At 38.9% G+C, this 17,869-nt stretch overlaps 1 protein-coding gene across 2 annotated transcripts in view; it reads right to left on the minus strand.

The window, feature by feature from the left end:
• Window positions 1-17,869, minus strand: part of celsr3 (cadherin, EGF LAG seven-pass G-type receptor 3) — a 100,350-nt gene that overhangs the window by 60,539 nt on the left and 21,942 nt on the right. For both annotated transcript variants that reach the window (XM_072449339.1, XM_072449338.1), the window contains exons 2-3: window positions 17,419-17,768; window positions 14,943-15,231 (exon numbers count right to left, since the gene is read on the minus strand). In XM_072449339.1, coding sequence (XP_072305440.1) covers window positions 14,943-15,231; window positions 17,419-17,768 — 639 coding nt within the window. The remainder of the gene's footprint in view (window positions 1-14,942; window positions 15,232-17,418; window positions 17,769-17,869) is intronic.

Here is a 17,869-nt window from a genome sequence, read left to right on the forward strand (position 1 = left end):
GTTCAGTGTCTTTCCCACGAACACAACGGTAGTGTTAACCTGCTGCAATTGCACCGCCAACCTGTGGGTCAGTGGATCTGACCGCTCCACCGGGATGTAAATCTTGTCATTAACATCCTGCCGACCTTGGGATCTGAAGACGAGCACGCTGCCACTGAGCTACTGCCGCCCCCAGCAGCTCCGGAGTGACGCTACTATTTGCATAAACTCTAACCATTCAAGGCTACAATGGAAATAAATACTCTGAAAACAGCTCAGAATCAAAAATAACTTCAGCACACAACAATTGGGCCCCAGAGACATTTTATCTTATTTAGCCTTGGCTACCAGAGAAAAACGTGTCATATGGATTGGGCAGATTTACAATTGAAGTTCTTACTTGTAAACACCTAATCGCAAACACGTCACAAAATAGCCTTGTTTGAAAGATTACACTACCATTTTCTACAAGTGAATTTTGGCAGCTTTTTAATTACTTATTTATTTCTTAGACAATTAACTTGATATTCTGATTTTGCATATCTTTAAAAACTGCAATTCTGACATCACGCTTGGATATATTGCTTGAATATATGGTTCTAACCCCAATTATTGTAGTGAGACGATTAAGAGTAATATAACTTAACTCAATAAACACTTTCTTGGTTTTTAGCAATGAAGGCCAGAAAATCATCATAAACCACCTGTCAATATCTGTTCATACATTTCTTATAACTATACAGGAAGTCTGTCTACATATCACGTTGTTTGAACAAGAAATTCAGCTATATATTTGTTGGCAGGCATCAGCAGTCACTCGTTCTCTGATTAGTTTAGATTAACGATTGCCATAAAATATTCTCCTAATCATCTGTCAGCACACGCACTAAATACTTCTACACTACAGGGATTTGAATGGACTCCAGCCAATTATACATTCACTATTACTTTCGCCCTGCTCCTTTAGAAAACATTTATATTCCACACAAATTCATAGTTTACCCTTGAATACCAATGATTTATGAGATGAACGACAGAAATTGCTTCTAACATGAATCATTTATCATTTTACAACTTTAATTTTCTCATCCAAGTAGGCGTTAAAGATAAATACGTCTTTGATGCACTATCTTCAATGTAGTGGAGTAGAGTGGACTGAGTGACTTGCTTTCAAAATGTAATTGGAAAACTGGTAGTGCCATGACGAGTTTAGCTAGGTTAAGAAGGGAATTTGCACAAAGCAATATCTTATAATAACATATTCCTACCAAAGTTTACCATAAATATGTATCAATCTCCAGCTTTAGCGAGACGGAGAAAGAACACGGTGGAATTACTTTTGAAAACTAGACAACACTAATTACTCAGGGTCATTTGCCTCGTCTCTCACATGTACTTGTGATATACCAGAGAGTGTCATATGCCTGAAACTCCAATAATATGTGTCTCATAAAGTCGGACAAAATATAATGGACTACTATTAATCCTACATGGTTTATTTACAGTAACTTGAATTTGGAGTAATGATGTAATGAAAAAAAAAACAACAACAACAGAGGATTAATAAGCTCTTTGAGATGTCAACTATCAATCGATGAATAAAATCTAACTTTATTTTTTATAAAGCGCTTGTCATACAAAGATTGTAACAATGCGTCCGAAAGTCCACACTATTCCCTAAATATGGCACCAATTAGGGCTCACGCCATTTTTAGTGCTGTCCGCATGTCCAGCAAGGGAAAAACTAGGGCAATCAAAATTTCCCACAATACACCTTGAAAAGTAGTGTCCAGCAATGGTCACTTAACTGCTCAATATAGATGCATTGTGAGAGTCAGGTCTTTAACTGGACACAACACAACTGACTGAATGAAAGAAGACAGAAGAGCTGTTCGACTCAAGAATATGAACAAAAACGCTCTTAATATAACCCGTTACGCCGCAAAATTCCTAGCATTAGCCGCTTAGCTTCAGATCATAGACAAAAAGTTGAATAATCTTGTTCAATGTGAGCTCCATCACTTGTATGGTGATTATTAGTCCATAAATGTGTGCGCGTCAGACGGACTTGACCAATATTTATGACATTAATCCAGTTTTTCTGTGTCCGAATCGCTCTCTGCTTGACTGCACTATATTGTCTGCTAAATAGTGCAGGAATGTGCAGTGAATGAGGAGTTATGGGACGAGTGTGGACATTCGGACGCAGCCAAAGTGACGTTTCCCCGCTCAAGCTGACTTAGCAGCTAACGTTAACAACTTTACACCGTGCCTCCTTTTTTAAGATCGTTTCATCTATAATCAGGATCATCGCTAGTGGCCAGTTCATTGGTGCTGAACTGTTCATGTTCGGCTGATGAATTTTGTAGCGATTTTTTTGCATATTTTCTGATCATGAACTTTTTTCCAGTTCAAAATCCTTCTGTTCTTCTTCCTTAAATCAGTGTATTAATCTTTTGCTCTGCTCCCGGCAACACGCGCCAATAAACGCAGCCATTGACTCAAAGCGGACCAGGTATTGCTGCTTTCGCTCAGCCGTGTCGTGTCGATTTGCTGCTCTGTGTGTCCTGCATGACTGTAAACCAGACCAGTAAAAACAAAACAAAAAACACCTATTGACCGCTGGGTACTCCAACAACTCCAACAGTCAAAGAAAAATGTGAAAACCTGCTTCCCTACTAATTACAAGTCATACAGGAGAGCACGGGAAAAGACACATACAAACTACACAGGTAATAAGCAGTTTAAATGGATACATTCCTTGTATGGATGCCAATATATCAATATATGAAACGCCCTCTCTCTGGTAGTGCATGATGATTTTGTATCTCTGAGAAACAACACTGTTCTTCATTAGTCCGATCCCAAAATAACCTCATAATCACCGGTGCCACGTACGCAACCACGACGTCACTCCAGACTTCACTGAAAGGTCACGCGCACCAATTTCCTGACTAGAAAATTTTCTCAAAAGGCAAGTGTTGTTTCTTATTCACAGCTAAACACCTGAAGAGTCTGGAGTTTTCCTATGCAAACGAGGCTCGGACTGGACCAGTGAACAAATACTGCATGAGAAAACAGAAATGGTCATAACAGTTCCTTACAAACCAGGCCAGAAAATGTGTTTGTTGAGATCAAAAGGTTGTTCAATAAAAGAATGGTTTTAAATGAGTATTTGGTTGCAGAAAAGTATGAATGATGCCAATTAATGACATTTCAAGAAGGGTAGTGACTGTAAGTGGACTATAATGTTCCTCAGCCTGGGCAAAAATGTATTGAGGGTAAATAAAGTCTACATAACCATAACCCTGTATAAAGACAGGTTGACATTCACCCTCTAACCAAAAGGTTTAATTTCAGATCCAGCACTGCGTATTGTTGTCGTGTCCGCGAGCTACACACAAAACCGTGCCTCTGTGAATGATTGTACAGTGGAATTCTGGCAGTAAGCGCAGAATGGCAGCCACATTATATATCAGTCTGCCCCAGGGCTGCTGTGTTACAAAACCCATAGTGCTCTGTGACTGTAGATGATGCACCAACATGTAAAGCCACTTAAACCAACAAAAAAGAGAGATTAATACAGAGGTAAGGTATTTAACGCAGCGGTGGGTCGAGTAGAGTAGCCAAAACACTATTACTGAAGTATAAGTAACTGTGTGAAGAACTGGAAGGTAAGTTCATGGAAACAATGCACAACGTTTAGTATTTTCAAATAAAACACCACAAAATAAGAAAACTGGGTGGTGCAAGAAACGCAAAAAGTTTAAAATCATTTAATATTTCAACATACGCTTTTGTCACCACTGAACAGAACTCTTTGTCTGTAAAAGCTGTAGTCTTAATCCTTGTTATAGTATAAATAGAGGGTTCCTTTGTCGTGAAACAAATATCCAACCTGGCAGAGAAGTATTGTAGCCGTCTCTGGCATTATACGTGAAAATAAATGTTTGTGTCTTGTGTCTCGGCCGGCTGCTGACTTCAGAATGAAACAAAACAAATATGCAGCCAAGTAAACACAGATTGTCAGACGCCCACACAGTCAACTGGAGACAAAGTACGTAGGATTCACAATATACAGGAGGAAGAAGTATCCCCAGGGTTTTGAAATTGAATTATCCGTCCTCTGCTCTCGCACCAACTGACTTCATTCACTTTCACTATATTACATCCAAATCCATCTCAACGTGGGTTCATCCGACAGTAGCTTCAAAACCTCTGGCTCTGCTCCACGTCTTGTCCTCCAGCTCGGATCCATTCTGACTTTGCTTCTGTCAATCAAATAATCCAACTTAATGTATCCCTGAATGGTTATTAAAGAACACTGAGCAGTCAAAGCCACGTTTCGTTCATTTATCGATCTATTTAAGTGATGCAATGCAGATATTGGCTTGCTTTTGCCTCCCGGAGAGCTTTAAGGTGAGATGAGTGGAAAGGCGAGCGTGCAGACTCGGGCAAACACAGATAGAAACAGAAAAAACTAATTTCCTAAACTAAACGCTGACTTGATCTTGTGATAAACCCCAGTATTTCCAGTACCGTAATTGTAACTAACTGTAACTTAGCAAATCAAAGCTAGCGCAAGTTGGTGTCAGCTTGTTCCCTGTTTATCAATGCACTTTTCTTTTTCTATTATTGCACTTTGGGCTTTTAAAATTGTAAGTGTGCTTTATAAATACACTCTGACATTGACATTCTTCTGCTACATTTGAAGTAAATAGTCAGTAGGTCTTTTAACTTTTTAATACAGCATATTTCCTCCTGGTACAACCTTTCCTTGTATTTAAGCTTGTGAAAGGCACAAAGTATAGACAGGATCCCAACTTACCTAAAAAGCACACAAACACCATTTAAATCTACAATTCAGAACCCTCTCTCTCTCCTGTTTGACCCGACTGAACCGCTGCCACAGTCCTGAGGCTGCAGTGTTTATCTTTGCACACTTTCTGTTGTTTAAAGAGCCAATGCCCAAAGCGGTACGTCTTTATTTTTATTTTAGACTAACAGCTGCAGACATGACGTAATGCCCTGTAAGTTGCACCTCTGTGGTTTTGTCAGGGAGGAGATGGAAAGGATCAGACAAAGCGATCGATAAACAAAGAGAGAGGCTTACAGCGATGATCTGGACGCGAGTGCAAGAAACTAGAGAGGAGCTGGTCATTTACTGGAATTGGATGGGTTGGGCGATATGCCAAGAGTGTTTTAAAAAATATTGTTTAAAATATCCATGAATAATCCTGCTCAATATGAATGAATACACTGGGCTTGACAAACATCTCAACAAATAAATAGCATTATAAAACAGAGATAAACAGTGTAGTGTAAATTAGCGTTGCTCCAGTACAGATATTTAATAAAGATTGGTTATCAAAATAAGACCACTGTGTGATTTCTGGATCTAATTATAAAGCGTTTTATCGACAAAGAACCAGGATGTGTGCTTTAAGCATGTTAGCTGTTGCTAGCTTCACCATGACAGCAAATAAAAGTAATGAAAAACCTTTGGAAACTCATTGCGGTGAATAATTTGATCACTTTTAACGTGTTAAGAAGGTGAAGAATATACTTGGGCCGCTACAAACAGTTTAAGATGAACTAGCTCTGTTTTTCCCATTTCAAGACAGTAAAAATTAGTATAGCACATTTAAACATAACGCGAGCAGATTTACAAACTAATTCATACCATTAAATCGTAATGTTTGATACTCTTTGTGGTGAAACTCATATGGGGAAGAGGTCGTCCATACAAACATGAATCTTAAATGCTTTTCCTCCCTGTAAAAGGATTATATTGTGCTCCGTACAGCACTCAGCGCGTTTTCCAAACCACACCATCATCTACAGGCCATTACGGCTGGGTCGAGTTACATCACCAAGAAGCCACGCACTTTGAAGCTATTAGCAAACTTTTTCAACATGACTTCGAATTGAATAAGAAGAAATACTGCACTTCAAAACCCCTTAGCGTGTCCGAGCTTCAATTTAAGAATGCGTTTGCTATTTTACTTGGAATAATGCTAACTCTTACAATGTCTGCTCCACGTTCACAGCTTGAACGCGGCTTGAATTGGACTAAACCTTTGCCTCTTTTGTTGCATTTAAGTACCGTCTGTCGCCTTGTTTTCCGCATAATAGGAATCTCAAATTATTCATGAGATTTATACCCTATTTATTTATTTTAATATTAATGAGGCGCTGTTTGTTCGAGTGGATCAGACAAAGCAGGGGAACTGTGTAATTGGTTCCTGTGGTGTTTGTTTAATGGGAGAGGAGGGGGACGATAAACAGGGACGGACACAAGCTATAGCAAGGAAGAGTAATGTGCAATTAGCAGTCCCAATGCAGCAATACAGATAAGTAGGCTATGTATTACAATTATTGATTCCGATTTGTGCATTAAGAATGGGTTAATTCCTTAATACGTATTGACAAGCTTTGTAAACAAGTTAAAGGTGCACTAAGGAACTTTTCTGGTGAATGGTCCACATAAAATTTACAAAAAATTATATTTTGCAATTTATATTTTGCTATCCCGATAATGAAAATCAGGGGATATTATCATGTCAGTCAAACAGAAATGTCTTTAAATGTTTTAGTTGAGGTTTAAATATCAGACAAATGCGGTCTGTAAAATATAGGAAAAAAAATCCTATATACATACATTATTATTCAATTCTGTTAAGAAATTACTCCGCTCACATTACAATTAACGGGTATAACGGGTATAAAAAGTTTCTTCATTCCATTCCTTGAATAACAAATTAATTTACAACATGGACTGTACAGTGACTTGCACTTTGTTTATGTACGGTAGTATATGTTCTAAGTGTATTTTGTCATATCCTGTTATTATTATGTTACCCCTGATCCAGTCCAAATCTTTCCCCCATTTGGAGACAATTAATGAAGAAGCTGAACCTTTAATGCCATACTATGGAATATTCCAAGCAAAGCTATAAAAACTCCACAGTGACAGTTACATAGTGCACTTTTAAAAAATAAAAGTGAGACTATTCTGAAACTATGCAACAGAAAAGCAGATTTGATGCGCAAACTACTGATGATTGACAGCTGCCAGTGGCATTGCGACCGACCTGCAGGGCTGAGTGCAGAGACTGTGTTATTTTTAGTGTGAATTCAGCACCTGCGTATCTGCTGACATATGCCACCAGCCAAGAGCACAAACGTGGAGTGGGTTCACATTATTCGGTCCCAATTGAGAATTTTAACTCAAAATGCCAGTCAGCGGGCTCCAATCACAGCAGCCGACAAAGGGAAAGAAAAGTCGTTTTGAGGAACTTTTGTTGCAAGCTGGCTTTATTTTGTACACTTGAAAGCATTTGGAATTGCTCACTGTTATTTTACACACGCAAAATAAACTCAATTTGAATTGTGTGGTGAACAGATTGGAAAAAATGTTGACAATTCTGCTCGATTTTCCCTAAAACTCCTGATTCAAACCACACCAAATTCTAATAGAAGCTGTTTTTGGAACCCTTTGGAGCATAAATAAAAGTCAGGCTCTTTGTGAAGCTGATGTGCTCCAAGTGTAACGGGTAAACAGGTTTGTTGGTGACTATGAGGAGGAGCTGCTGCTGTGAGGTGTGGACAGTCACTTGTGCCGTACGAACATTTGAACATTTTCCCTCGCTTGCTATGGCAACACATTTCTGCACCGCACATTGCCAAGACCCCTTGCCTAATTTCCCCCCCCCCCCCACAAACATGCGTCCTCTTTCAAAAGCAAAGGCTGCGGCTGCCTCTCACGCTCATGCTCCCGCACTGATAACAGTCGTGGAATTCTACATCAATTGCAGTGGGTCAGTGTTAAAAAGGCTTCAAATCCTCACAAACTTTGAACAGTTTAATTTATAATAAGCTATTATCAATGCCTATACAGGTCAATACATTTATTTCAAAGTTGAGCGCATGTATTTGTTATTATATTAAAAAGTCTTTTGAAAAATGTAGGTATATAAATCATATATAGTTATGGATAAAAACAGAAAAACAACATTTTTGGCTTATAAAATGTGATCAGGCAGATATGTGGATTCCTTGATATTCTTTTTGAAGTATATAAAACATTGCATTAAATTATGAAACTTGAAAACAACATTTATTTGTGGATTTTATCGAGTTCAGAGAGAATTGCCAAATCCACCTTATGTTAGACTTTTAAATGGATCTGCAAATTAATACAACAAAGTACTTTTCTTCTACAGGATCAAGAACTTCAGAATTCTCATTTTTAAAGTGCCCACTCTCAACTCCAGAACTCCTGACTCATGTTAAAAAAAATAAAAAACTTAATAATTCCATTGTTCCAAACCGGGCGCGTCCCACTTCTCTCGCTCCTTCCTGTGCCTCTAAATATAACTCACTCTTCTCAGTTTTAATGCATTCACTCCATGTTTTATTCATCAAAGCCGCATCGGTTTGGGCCCCCCCAGCGTTCCTACCCTCTCCCGTTCTAACAGGCGCGGTCCCCCGGGGGTCCGAAACACCTCCATCCCCTCCTCGCTCCTCTCTACCTCTGCCGGTTGCCGTGTACAGTTGTGGTCTGAAAGGCTGCGGGCCTGTTGTTGCATGTTGACTTCAGATGCAGTACACGAGAGGTGGAGAGGGGCTTTTCTCTGATGGTTTCACGTCACGGTTGTGTTCGACAGACCTCCTCACTTAGGGGACAAGAGAATGTTTAAGTAATGCTTTGAAATACGGTTCCTTAGTGAAATATGTATAATTTGTTTAATAAGCACAAGTTTTGGCTTATAATACTTTGTTTATAAGCCATTAACCAAAAGCATGTGTTAATAAAGCATGTAAAACGTTTGTAAGTGCATTATTAATCTGTCTATTAAACTGTTTTCAATAATCAAATGGTTGTAAATGCCTTTTAGGTGCTTAGATACAAATTACTTATAAATGCATTAGAAATAGTTGACTAAGGAGCCTAAATTTGAATAAAAATGTGGATTAAAGAGGATTGAGCTTGATCAGAAAACAGGGTAAATGGCCCAGTGAAACTTAAAACAGATTTTTCAAAACATATTTAAACCCGGGAACTAGAATTGCGGTGTCTTGGTTCGAATCTCAAACATCCCAATAGAGAAGTGCGTGTGTTTGGATGTGTACTCAGAGCAGCAGATATGATACTACAAACCCTTTACTGCAGACTAGCACGTATTGTTTTGTTTCGGTCCACTATGTTAAAAGAGATTCAGTGTGTTTATTTGATTTAAATAAATAGTGAGCAACACATTTCCTACAGCGTTAACTACATCTGCCAAAAGTGTGGTTCTCTGTGCACGTAAACAGCATGTTGTAATGGTGAATTAGCGGCACAGCTATTATACACATGACACTAACAGATGCATGTGTGTGTGTGTGTGTGTGTGTGTGTCATCATAACGGTAATTTCAGCTCTGAACATGGACTTGAAAACGCTAAATTCAAAAAGGAAAACAAAAAGGAGTTTGGTATCTTTTGCAACCTTTGTATATCTGAGTTCAACAGCAGCAGGACTGAACCAGGACAAACACACAATTAGCTATGGATTTTTTTTTTCTTACAGTAAACCACAGGATGTCTCCTCTGACTCTGAAAATACCTTGTGTGAGTAACATTAGATGATCACCTGAACGTCTCTGCACCTGACATGTTGAAGTGTCTCGTGCAGAGATAAATGGCCTTATTTAGTCCTTAATGAACTCCTCATTAACACACAGTCACCAATAGGCGTTTAAGTCGCTAAAGTGCTGGTAAAGAGCAGAGTAAAAGCTTGAGGTTTGGAAAAGCAGACAAGAGCAATGAATAAGTTTGTATTTAAATTATTTATATCATTCATTTTATTTTTCAACCGCAACACTTTAAAGGTAATTTGAATCTTTCAGCTGACCATGTGTTTGTTGAATGTGAAATGCATACATTTTGTTGTTGCTATTATGATTAATACCATTTTGTTGTTGAAATTTTTTTTGTTAAATCTTGATTTAATAATGCCTCTATCTTTGTTAAAAATTGTCTTTTTGTATATATTATAGTCTGTATAGTCCAGAAAACAATTACAATTATCAAAATAAGATTATTTTTCAACTAGTCACAATTAATATGAATCGATTAATAGTTGTAGACACATTTTGCTTAACTGTGCAAGTCCAAATGGACACGAGAACCAGTTCTATCTAAAAACAAAGACGCATTGTTTATTGTTAGTCTCTCTGAGCAGTACGCGCATAAACCGGCAAGCGAGACATTATTTTTAGAGTGAAATCGATGCTTCCATTTCCCCATTTTCCCCCTGCAGTGAAAACCAGACCTCCCGCCCACACAAACCCCTAAAACCACTGCAAAACCCGCTCGTACATCTCCAGTCTGTGATCGCTCCTCTGACCTTCGCCGCTACAGCGCCCTCTAGAGGATCCTGTTCCAATTCTGCCCCAAAGCCTGATCTGTCTGCTCAGTTCAACTCCAGTCCCCACAGAGCCAGATTTGATCCAATACTATTCCTACCACTTTAGTCTTGTACGTTGGGTGGTTTCCTGAGGCTTGGGTCGGTTGAAGGAGACATGGTGGGCTTTTTCCAGGTTTTTGGCATTTAAACTACAACATATGTGGATTATTTTACATTTCATTGTTGATCTAAAACTGCTTAATAATATAAACAGGGCCACTGATTTATTTATTATACTTTATTATTTATTACCTACATACAGAATATGCTCTGCAGTCTGATTTTTGAGTAATACCAAGCAAGGCCAGAGAAATGGGCGGGGATAGGGAGTAAGTGAACTGACATTTTCTGAGCACTCAAGCTTCGAATGCAGGTTAATACAGAATAACTCAAACCAGCATGACTCAAACAAAGTACGATTTAAGTTGATTTTGCACAATATGTCCCCTTTTTGTTATTCTGACATTTTAATAGTTATGGATGGTATTATATGACTTAAAATAATTAACAATGGTTTTCAGTTTTATGATGGGACAGGGTGGGACCACGTGACTTGATGTAATAAACCGTAACCCTATGAACGATAGTCTAGTGTTATATTTATCGCAGGTTAATAACACGTTCCTCTCGCTACACGAGCAACATATGCTTCACTCTCGTTGTCCGGCCGCCGTGTGTGCGCGAGGTGTGTGGAAATTAAAAAGACGTTCATGCCACACTCCTTTCTACGTCCGTGTGAGTTTATTGACCCATGACCATATTCACTTTACAGAGAAGAAATTAATTAGTGTCTGACGCCTTCCGTTAGAAACAACGTGGACGGGTGAACCATGTTGGGGGGGAAAAACTATTAACAATAGCAACATGATGCTAACGGATAGGTGGTTCATAGTATCGGTAGTTTAGGACACATATTATGCAAAACTTTACTTTTTCGAGCTTTTACAACATTGTTTTCTCGTCAAAAACATTCCTGAAGTTGTATTCTCCTTCATTAATCCTGATCACGGCGTCATCTTCTCCACGGTAACACGGGGAGAACATGCACACTCACACTCCACCGTGGCTTTAACAGAAATCTCCCGTTTTCATTTGTCCAAACCTCTTTTGTTGGTGTGTGGCTGATCTGTCTGTTGCTGTGCTCAGTGGGAGTTCAGAACCCCGTCTTGTTTTGTCATTTATTGTTTTGTTCCTTCCGTATTCTTCATTCTGCTGTGTGCTACTGAGTAAAAGTGAAAAATCCCCAGACACTCTTTCCTCTTTGTCTGTTATATCTCAACGATGGCGTTAAGATCTCTTCTGACTTTACTGAATCAGGTAGAATAAAGAACTTCAGTACAGACAGAATAACATAGACTAAACCAACTCTGACAATAAACTAAGATATCAGGAGGTGAAAGGAAAGGGAGAAAAAAGGACAGTCAAATGACATTTTCCTGTTACGGACAACATTTTTGAATACTTTTCACTGATCAACTGATACTTTATTTGAAATGATAGTGGTTAAAGCAATGCTCCACGTTTTCATGAAGACACCAGCGTATTGGTACTCAGGGTCTTCTACCGTGCTGCTTTTAATTAAGTTTACAGATATTTTACTCCTGGTGGTGCTTGGGAAGCTAAATCATTTGGACTTGGTGAGAATCAATTTGTTACGCTAATGTAGTACTTACAGGATCTAGACACTTTGCATTATTCATTTAGTTCCAAAGCCACACGTTCAATGAGGCGGCCTGATGGAGAGACTCAGCCAGTTTGCGTCATCATCCCCTTTGACTATCACAAAAACACTCACTCGTACAGGTGACTGGGGGGAGTGTCTTGCTAAATGGCTCAAAAGTATGGAACAGGGCTTCACAACATATCGCAAAAGTATTGATATCGCATTAAAGGCACCTATTAGGATCACCTTTATTCTCTGTGGAATAGTTTCAAAAGGTTCTGCAATTTTAACAGATGTATTTCCATCCAGTGTTGAACTCTTTTTCACCAGTTGATCTTGTGATGATGTGAGAGAGTGACCACTGCACAAAGCCTTCTCCAGCTCGTCCCAAACACTCTCACTGGGGTTCAGATCTGTAGTAGATTAGTTTCTGCTTCTCCTTCTCTGCTTGATGCCATTGATCTCACCCTTCTCAAACACACTGACATCGTTTCCATGACCACGGGATTTGTCTTTCCGCATGTTTGTTTCAGAAATGAAAAGCTGTCCACTGCGTCAGTCTGGTTTAAATACCGTGTTGCAGCTGAAAGATCATCATCACCTGCAGCAGTTCTCCAGTAGGAGGAGAGGACCTGCTGTATCTGCCTTGTTGAATCCAATTGACCACTTTTTTTTAATGATGGCAGTGTATTTGAACATGTTGCAGAAAGACTGGAAATTGACTGAGTTCCTGTCCATAAATGCTTTCAAATCCAAGTTGGAGTTGCATTGGAGATGGCATCAAATATGTGCAAATATGTAACTGTTGCCTCTTGGCCAGGGCTCAAGGTTTTTTATCTCAATGGGACTCTTCTGCTTACATAAAGGTTAAATAAAATGTTTTTTTATTAATATAACTGGATTATTACTGTGTCAAACGTATAGTCTGGCTGTTGTTGTTTTTTTTAATCAAACTTGAGGAAAATAGCATGTTGGACAATGGGAATGAAAGAAAAATAAAGATTTCACTGTTTATATCACTAATAATGTAATTGTAAATCATTGTTAAATTGTAATGTTGTTTTTTTTCCAAATAATTGTAATACTAAAATGTTATAACGTGACATCCCTATGTAGCAATTAACACCCATATGACAATCATTTACAATTTTGTGCGGCCCAAGTATGGAACACCAGAAGCAAGGATAGAACTTACCAACTGAACTAAAAAGTATGAAAGAATAATACATTAAAATCATTACTTCTTCAAGCGTGAGAATGATCAAAATACATTTCAAGACAGAAACATCATTGTTATGGCATTATCTCTCTCTCTCGCACGCTCTGAACTTCTGTCTCTTTATAAATCTCTTTGGCTGAGTGTGTTGAAGTAAACGGAGGTGGAGACTCTTCCCGGGAGGCAGCAGTCTACACGTTTTCTTTTTTCTTTTTTATAGAGACCAAAGAACAACGTCTATCTGGGACAACCTGACAAAAACAGGCTTCTACAAACGGTTTCGACTCACAGCCTGTTGCTTCACTGGATCAGACAGAAAGAAGGTGAAATGCACCTGTTGTTCAGTAGAGAGAAGGATGGTGGATTAAAGAGAATTGGGATGTACAGTATCGAACTCACCAGTGTGAATAATACTGTCTCTATCGATAACCAAGCAGTGGTCCCTAGCTTTGACATCCCGCATACTCTCATAACATCACAAACTATGAAAAACCAGGACTGTTTTTTCCCGTGCGGTTGATAAACGCTTAATCTCACGTGAATAACACCAGAGCCTCGTTAGAAAACATTGCTTTAGCTGACTGACATCGCAATTACCGCCAGCTTTGGCATGAAAACAACAAAACCATGCAATAAACACTTTTTAAATCTAATGTTATGCAGGAAAAATGTCTTTAAAAACATAACCGACCACCAGAGTTTGACAAGGAAATGTTTGATTTGTTTCATTAAGCACAACAAATGCTAATGAAAAGAGTGAACTTCAGAAAATGGAGCTGGAAGTTTTTACTTACTTAGAATGTTTATATCAGTTACACATCACTACTGGAAGAGTTTTTTAATTATTTTATAAATTGGCGTACCATTACAACCATCTGCCAAATATTCGAGCAATTTGTCTTTTTTTTTTTGGTCATCTTCGGTAACTTGTGGCTTTGGGACAGAATACGTGTTGCTGCCGGTAATCTTCCCAATGATATGCAAGTGATATTAACTAAATGATATAATTTGTCAAAAGTACTCAAATCCTTGCTCATTTTTCCCATTATTTTATTGTCAGAAATAAATACCTACTTTGTATGTTTAAGGACGACAAGAGAAACAGAAGTAATGAGAAGAAAACCAAGTTGCAGTGAGAAATTACAAACCACTTTGTAACTTCCGGGAAAACTTCCAAACTGGAACTGGAAAAACATATGATCACTTTGCAAGCAGCTTCAGCAATAGCTTAAATCAGAGCTTCTGAAAGTGGATACATTTTTGATCTCCAAAAGGGGGGGGCGCCAGAAACCAAATAACTGACCACTCGAATCTAAGTTGCAATTTGAATGGGCGAGATTAGCAAAAAGCAAAAACTGCAATTTATGAAGTACCAACATTTTAACTACAGACAGCAAAATATTTTAACACATTTTATTGTTCACTTTGAGCTTTTTACACATGTTTTCCTATATGTGTGTTTTTTTCATTACTACAAATACTAACTAAAATGTCAACTTTGAACAGAATCTTAGTATTAAAACATAAATTTCAAACCTAATCACAATGCTTGGAAAGATTGCAATTCCATATATTTCCCAAATTGTTCCCCTTCTAAGCATCGGCCGAAGTGAACAAAGCAGGCGTCTTACCCGTGTAGTCCTCTCTGCAGATGCAAGTGTATCCGCCCTCTCTGCGCGCGCACACTCCTCCGTTCAGACACGGGTTGGAGTAGCACAGGTTGATCTCCGTCTCGCAGTAGTCCCCCGTGAACCCGAGTGGGCAGCGGCAGCGCAGGCCGGCGATGGGGTGGATGGGCCGGAACAGGATGGAGTTGGACGAGATGAACGGAGCGGACGAGTTGAACTTCAGCACTGAGATGCACTTCATGTAGTTCTGACAGGGCTCGCGCAGGCAGACGTTATCATCGAACGGGAGAACCTGCACGGGAAAGAATGGGTTTCAAAAGTCCAGTTTACTCTCATGTTCTTTCTCTCTGTGAAGTTATAAAGGGCTGTTTTTGTTTTCATTTGAATGACTAGACACAATTTCAGAAATAAAGCCATTTGTAGCTTGCTTGGCATGTTTTCATTTTATTTAGTCTGATTATGCTTTAAATACATTTGATACATTGTCACTACATCATTAAATGTATTACACTGTGTAATAACATGTGTTCCAAATGTAACACACTTTGTAGCAACCTTTTATAACATGTAACCTAAATGTAACACACCTTTTAAACAACCTTTTATAACATGTAACCTAAATGTAACACACCTTTTAAACAACCTTTTATAACATGTAACCTAAATGTAACACACCTTGTAACAACCTTTTATAACATGTAACCTAAATGTAACACACCTTGTAACAACCTTTTATAACATGTAACCTAAATATAACACACCTTTTAAACAACCTTTTATAACATGTAACCTAAATGTAACAACTTGTGTAATAACCTGTAACAACATGTAACCCAACTGTAACACACTTTGTAACTACCTGTAAAAACCTGTAACTGGGGTCAGGTTGTGTGTATCCATGCAGTTTAAAATAAACGGTGTCCTACCATCCTTAGTTTAGTCTAAGGTTTATAATGTATTTTGTTGAACTGCAGGTGTGCATGTGTAATTTCTGTCCAAATTTAGAGCCAGTTTAATCTCGATTTAGATGCAGTTTAGAAAATAACTTTAATCCTTATAAATCACTTATAATTCCTTCTGCTGTTGGACTCATGAACACTTAACACCTGCCACTTTAACAATTATTCAACCAGTACTATTCACGCACTGCTCACTTTCTGCACTATTTCCGACCATCTGGAATTTTGTGTGTATATATCTGTGTACATACCAAGACAAGTTTTTTGTTCTTTACCTTATTAGGAAATTCTTACCTAATTTAGCATGCCATATTTGTCCAAATGTAGCTATTATTATTATTATTTTATTATTAATTGTTTTATGTTGCACCTTAACGCCGAGAAACAAGTTCCTGTGTTTGCAAACTGTGTTCAATGACAATGGCAATAAACCTTTTCTGATTCTGAATCTAAAAATACAATAAATGTCCATTCTCCAGCACGGCTTCACCCACTTCACACCAGCAGTGGCCTACTTCTCACTACATTGTTCATTTGTCTTGCTCACAGCAAATGTCGAGCTACAACAAATGTTCTCCATATGCTCCATATTCTTGCTGATTATAATACACATTAACTTTGTAAATAACGATTCGTCTGTTCTTATTTGTTTCAATTACATTTTGTAATATTCATCTCCACTGACCAGTTAAACCTGGCATAGCTGGGGGTGTTTCCAGGTTTTCAAGTCTTCATTTGATCTGAGCATGTGTGATATTCTGCCTGTATCTGAACTCTGACAGACTCCAGCTGCGTGTTTGCTGAGGCATTAAATCCACATTATGTCATTATAAATTACTGTACTAGAAGGTCTGCAGCTGCTCACAGCAAATGAACGACTGTAGTTCTCTTAAACCAATCCTTAACATTACTTATTTTTAGATTTTAGCTGGGTGCAGGGTTTTTGACGGAGGGACATGTTGTAGCACTATAATTTGCTAATCTTAGGCTAGGTTCATGCTCAGGAGTACCTAGCTGATTTTCTTGAGAGCCAACTTCTGAGTTGGTGAAAATGAAAATGTAATAATGAAAATGTAATAGACACATTTTCATCCTTACTATCGAGCAAAGAGACAATGGTACTCAAAATAAATAACCATTTTAGAAAATGATCTAAATTGTTGCGTCCAATCAGGGCCTAATATTTGCTAAACCCACTGTTCAATCATAGGTGCCAACCATCAAGTCCTTGTCGCGTAGGGAGTGAGATTTGATTCTGAACTATAAAGGGCACTGTTTGTGTGTTTGTTTGTCTATAATTACAGTCACAAAAAGTAGGTCACAAAAAGAGCTAGGGGCCAATAGCATACACATATATCTAAAACCACACCTGAAACCTTTCTCCAGCTGTTCCAAACCTCTTGCACATGTGTCTAATATGGGCAGATGCAACTTGTCAAACTCTTCCGTGTTCACCAGCATCCCTGAAGATCCCTTATTTACTTTCAGTCTGAGAAATTGAGCAAAAAGCCTTCACTAACCTCCACCTGTGTCAGAGCGGTGAGCCTGGGCCTGTTCAGGTAAAGCTGCTCCTCCAGCGCCTCGGACGGGAAGAAGTGACCACCAGGGAGCGCCGCTGAGAAGGACACGTTCAGGATGGTCTTCCCTTGCGGCGAGGTGTCGTGGTCGGGTTGGATGTTGAAAATAAAGACATCTTCCACCGGGACGGACAGCACTGCGGAGACACCCTCCAGGAAGTGGGACAGCTGCGGCGACAGGAAGTGGTCCTGGGACATGTTGTGGAGCCGGACCGTGACGCTGCTGCCCAACATGTCCTCTGTGATGATGATGACGCGCAGGACGCACTGGGCCGAGACGCTGTGGGCTCCGTCTGAAGAGAGGAGAGGGACAGGCGGGTTAGACGTTACATTGTTAGTTTTTTGTACAAATTGTTAGGTTTTAAGGATAATTGTTACATGCGTCTTCATCATT

The sequence above is a fragment of the Eucyclogobius newberryi genome, unplaced genomic scaffold, assembly GCF_026437365.1.
Source record: "Eucyclogobius newberryi isolate DKJ021-1_F unplaced genomic scaffold, fEucNew1.0.hap1 SCAF_17, whole genome shotgun sequence".
In the NCBI taxonomy this organism is placed as follows: Eukaryota; Metazoa; Chordata; class Actinopteri; order Gobiiformes; family Gobiidae; genus Eucyclogobius; species Eucyclogobius newberryi.